At 35.6% G+C, this 5,432-nt stretch overlaps 1 protein-coding gene across 6 annotated transcripts in view; it reads right to left on the bottom strand.

The window, feature by feature from the left end:
* The window catches only part of ZFAND4 (zinc finger AN1-type containing 4), a 71,967-nt gene that overhangs the window by 20,818 nt on the left and 45,717 nt on the right, over window positions 1-5,432 (bottom strand). For all 6 annotated transcript variants that reach the window (XR_001821811.2, XM_017518786.2, XM_017518789.2 and 3 more), the window contains one exon: window positions 2,415-2,562. Coding sequence is in view for 5 of the 6 variants with exons in the window: in XM_017518786.2 (XP_017374275.1) it covers window positions 2,415-2,562 (148 nt within the window). In the remaining variant the exon portion in view is untranslated. The remainder of the gene's footprint in view (window positions 1-2,414; window positions 2,563-5,432) is intronic.

The following is a 5,432-nucleotide window of genomic DNA, read 5'->3' as shown; positions in this document are numbered from 1 at the left end:
GGCTCATGCCTGTAATCCTAACACTTTGGGAGGCCCAGGTGGGGGGATCACCTGAGGTCAGGAGTTTGAGACTAGCCTGGCCAATATGGCGAAACCCCAACTCTACTAAAAATATAAAAATTAGCCAGGCATGGTGGCACATGGGAGGCTGAGGCAGGAGAGCTACTCGGGAGGCTGAGGCAGGAGAATCGCTTGACACAGGGAGGTAGTGTCTGCAGTGGACCAAGATCATGCCATTCATTGCACTCCAGCCTGGGCAACAGAGCAAGACTCTGTCTCAAAAAAAAAAAAATTCAGATAGTCTAAATCTAAGTGAGTGAGAAACAATCATAAGGCTTTCAGACCTGTGGTAGGAAAATATTTTATCAAAAGGTTATCAAAAACGATAATCATAAAAGCAAAATTGATGAATTAGAATACAGTTAAAAACATTCATCAAAAGAATAAGAAAGTAAAAGAACAAGCCACCATAAAGTGCTAGAAATATCTGCAACCCATACCTCTGATAAAGGACTTGTATCCATAGTATACAAAAATGTCTACAAATCAATGAGCAAAAGGCAGAGAGCTCAGTTAAAAAATAAGCAGAAGACTTGAACAGGCACTTCAAAAAAAAGAGCATCTCAATGACCAATAATTATATGAAAAGCCAATATTACTCCTCATTAGAGAAATATAAATGAAAACCATTTACACAGTCACCAGAATAGTTAAAATAAAAAGACTGACAATATTAAGTGTTGGCAAAAATGTAGCATAAACTAGAACTCTCACATTGCTGATAAGCATGTAAATTGGTTCAAATGCTTGGCAAAATTGTTTGGCATAATAAAGTTAAACATATATCTTCCCTCTGACTCTGAAAGTTCATTGCTAGGTATGTGCTCCAAAGAAACAAATGTATATATCTACTAAAGAAAGTAGGAATATTCAAAACAGGCTTATTGATAAAAGTCAAAAACTAGAGCCAACTCAAATGTCCCTCAAAAGGAAAAGAGAGAAGCAAATTGAGGTAAATCAATCACACAGTAGAATAGTATGCAACAATAAAAAATAATTAATTGGCACATGCAACCACATGAATGAATCAAATAAATATTATGTAGAACAAGAGAAACCACACCATATTCTCTATGATTCCATTTATATAAATTTCAAGAATAGGAAAAACATATTTATGGTAATAGATGTAAAAACAGTAATTATTTCTGAGAGCAAGAAAACTTAAGAATTAACTGGGAAATATTATGAGGGAACATTCTGGAGTATAAGGTCCTATTTTAATTTGGGTTGTGTATACATGAGTGTATAGAAATGTAAAACTTCCTCAAGTGGTATATTAAAGATTTTTAAATTTTATTATATATGAAAAGGAGGAGAGCCATTAATAGAGTAAAAAGGAAAACAATAAAATGCTAATAGGAAACAAAGGACTTATATCTAGAATACACATAAAACTCTAGAAAAAAAAAAACCCTAACAAAAAACATACAACCCAATAGAAAAATGGGCAAAATATAGGTGTTTTATTAAAAAACATATCCAGGCTGGGCACGGTGGCTCATGCCTAATCCCAGCACTTTGGGAGGCCAAGGCGGGCAGATCACAAGGTCAGAAGTTCAACACCAGCCTGGCCAACATGGTGAAACCTTGTCTCTACTAAAAACAAAAATTAGCCGGGCATGTGGCAGGTACCTGTAATCCCAGCTAGTCGGAAGGCTGAGGCAGGAGAATTGCTTGACCTGGGAGGTGGAGGTTGAGGTGAGTCAAGATTGCGCTGTTGCACTCCAGCCTGGGCAACAAGAGCAAAACTCTGTCTCAGAAAAACAAAAACAAAAACAAAAACAAAATTATATCCAAATGGCCAATAAACATATGAAAGGTGCTCAACTTTCTGGGTCATCAGAGAAATGCAAATTAAAACCACAATGTAATGCCACTACAAACAAAGTAGAATTACAAAAATTACAAAAGACAATGCAAAATACTGGTAAGAATATGGAAAAAACGGCAACTCTCATTCACTGTTGTAAAGAATGTAAATTAGTTCAATCACTTTGGAAAACTGACAACATCTACTAAATAGTAAATATCGTTAGCCATAATAAATAAATATTAACATATTTTAAAAAGTAATTATTGCAAGATTAAGATTAAACTCTTTTTAACCCTTCTTAGGCCCAGAACGATCTTTAAAATGATGAATTATGTTAAATGCATTATAATCCCTCCAGGTGTGCTTCTAATCTAAAAAAATTAATTTATCCCTTTTAGAAGTTTAATAAATAACTGAGGCCAGAAACTTGAAATGAGTAATACTTTATAATTTTTTCACAATGACCAACAGACCTCATCGCTGAGAGCCCTGCAGGGGTAAGCTAGAGATAAGCCTGGCCAAATGCCAACAGCTTCACCTTTTTGTTGAGATTCATGTTCTTCATCTTAGCCTTCAGCAGCTTCATCTTATTCATAGTTATTGAATTTTCAATTATCTGTTGCCCAGAAGGAGAAGACTCAGTTTCTTCATCCTCATCTGTATACAAATTATACATAGAACCACCACTGCAAAGAAAACAGTAACTACTTGAAATTTGTTTGATATCTGCTCAGTGTCTAAAAATGCTCTATATTAAACAGCAATCTATAGATGTTACTAACGACAAAACACTACATCCATTTTGTCAATGTCAATGTAAGGAAAATATATTTCAAAGAATATACTTCTTAAGAGAAAAAATGAAATGGGAATAAATATTATGATCTAGCATTACTGAAAATCTACTATAGCTGAACTTCTCTGAATTCAGTATATGATAAATGAAGATGTTTTGGCACCTGCCATATTATTCCCAAAGAGGCAAAATCCATTTCCATGAGAATGTCTGATTTCATTTTGCCAGCCAAAGCTGATCATTGTGCAAACCAGACAACAAGCTAATGAGATTTCCGTGAATCAGAATTTTTAAAAAATTGGCACAGAAGAGAAGTACAGATTTTTAGTCATCCTGAGGGGATTCTAACTAAAAAGAAAATCATACACAGGTGTCATCAGAACATTTTCTATCTTAAAGAGCAAAAATGAAATTTTTTAAGTACAGATAACTTAAAATTTGTCTAAGTGTGTTTGAAAATGTAAAAACCTAGAATAGCATAGATTTTAACAAGAAAAAAGATAGTCTAGTCATGATACAAGCTATTAAACACGTTAAACTTTTCAATTACTGATCAACCACAGTGACATTATTTATATTTCAATGTAATTATATTTGGAGCCCTTCTTCTTTGATTGCATAATATAATGGCTTATTACACTATCCTCATATTTATACTTACATGTTTGTTTTCCCCCTTATCCCCCATATGTAAGCAAGTTGAAAGCAGATATTAGACTTTATCTTCTTAGTCTGCACCAGGCACAGTGCTTGACACATAGCCAATAAATGTTTGATGAACTGAACACAAAGATTTTGAAATTCCATTTATCTTTTCTATAACGGGAAAATTAGAATGGCAAGGATTTGATAAAACACAAGCTCAGCATATTTGGAGAATGATTAAAACTTTAAAGCAGAATAAGAATACATATTAGTTTCTATGCAGATTTACTTATAGGAAAAGTAATCTATGCTATGGAAGTATGAGGGTTAATAAAATTTCCTATTTTTATGGTTGTAAGAAATGGTAATAACTTAGGATAGCCTTAATAGGGAATATTCCTTAATGTTTCTGAAGCACATACTATCACCACACAAGAGCAAAAAAGAGAGTAGACAGCCCCATTCCTAAATTTTATATAGTGCAACACGAAATGTTCTGAAACTGTGAGTTAATTACACGAACTACATGCATGGGTATCAGAAGGAAGAATGTAGGACTGGTCTCCACAACCAGTTCAGTCTGTGATGCTTGACTTGTGACAGCCACAGTTACCTACTACAGTATGGCTACCACAGTATGATAACTGACAATGACATAAATTCCTGCACCCTCCCTTTTCAGGTATTGTATAGTTGGCCTCGAGACAAAAGCCTTCACACACTAGAAGTTCTGGCACTCACTTGAGTGCACAAGCATGATGCGGTAAGGCCTGTCATTTGGTGCCTTACTGCATTATGCTATGAGTAGTAGCAGGAAGAATCAGCTTAGGAACCAGATAGGGGATTTGAATCCTAAGTCTGCTGTCTACTAGCTTTTTTAGTCTTGAGCCAAATCATTTAACCTGTCTTACCTGGAGTTTCTTCATTAATAAAATAAGCTATAATATCTACCTTATGTAGTTTTGTGAGAATTAGGAATAAAGTGTAAGAAGTGCCTGGCAGAGCAGGCATTCAGTAAATGGCAGGCAGTGTTATTACTTCAGTGTTGTACTCTCATGCCTCAGCCTCTTGAGTAGCTGGGACTACAGGTGTGTACCACCACACCTGGTTAATTTTTGTATTTTTAGTAGAGATGGGGTTTCCCATGTTAGCCAAGATGGTCTTGATCTCTTGACCTTGTGATCCAGCCACTTCAGCCTCCCAAAGTGCTGGGATTACAGGCTTGAGCCACTGTGCCTGGCTCACAGCAGAATTTCTTTACAAAAATTAAAAATAAAAATGAAGCCATAACCAAAAAGTTTCCAGATGTTTATATCTGCTAACCAATCAAGGAAGGCTGTTTATCAATAGTGAATTAGTTCACTATTGATCATAGCAGTTAAGGAAGTATATCCTGAGAAAATAAACTTGTTTAAAGATTACTTTTCCAGCAGGAACAATTTCTCAAAAAGTTGACAGCATTGGAAGCAATATCAACAGTTGATTAAAAAATAAGGTAAATGGGCCAGGTGTGGTGGCTCACACCTGTAATTGCAGCACTTTGGGAGGCTGAGGTGGGCGGATCATGAGGTCAGGAGTTTGAGACCAGCCTGACCAATATGGTACAACTCCATCTCTACTTAAAACACAAAAACATTAGCTGGGCATGGTGGCGCGTGCCTGTAATCCCAGCTACTCAGGAGGCTGAGGCAAGAGAATCACTTGAATTTAGGAGGCAGAGGTTGCAGTGAGCCAAGATCACATCACTGCACTCTAGCTTGAGGGACAGAGCAAGACTCCATCTCTAAATAAATAAATAAATAAATAAATAAATAAATAAATAAATAAGCAAGCCAAATGATTGAGTCATTTTCCTTGTTTTTTGATGAATTGACATATATTACCCATATTGCTCTGTGTTGCTGTTTATTGCTGGTGTCAATACCAACTTTGAAATGACTGAAGACTTGGTCCCTATGAACAGGCTGCATGAAACTATTACAGGTGAGAATATTTTCAAAGAAGTTGCTAAACACTAATTTAGTACAAGTTTAAGTGAACTCCGCTATAACTGATGGGGTGATGTATGGAACAGAAAAAAACTTAACTGGACAAATTTATCGAGTTAGTGAACTT

This window comes from Cebus imitator, unplaced genomic scaffold, assembly GCF_001604975.1.
Source record: "Cebus imitator isolate Cc_AM_T3 unplaced genomic scaffold, Cebus_imitator-1.0 Scaffold704, whole genome shotgun sequence".
Classification (NCBI taxonomy): domain Eukaryota; kingdom Metazoa; phylum Chordata; class Mammalia; order Primates; family Cebidae; genus Cebus; species Cebus imitator.
Note: the sequence above shows the minus strand (reverse complement) of the source record. Positions and strands in the feature narration are given on the sequence as shown.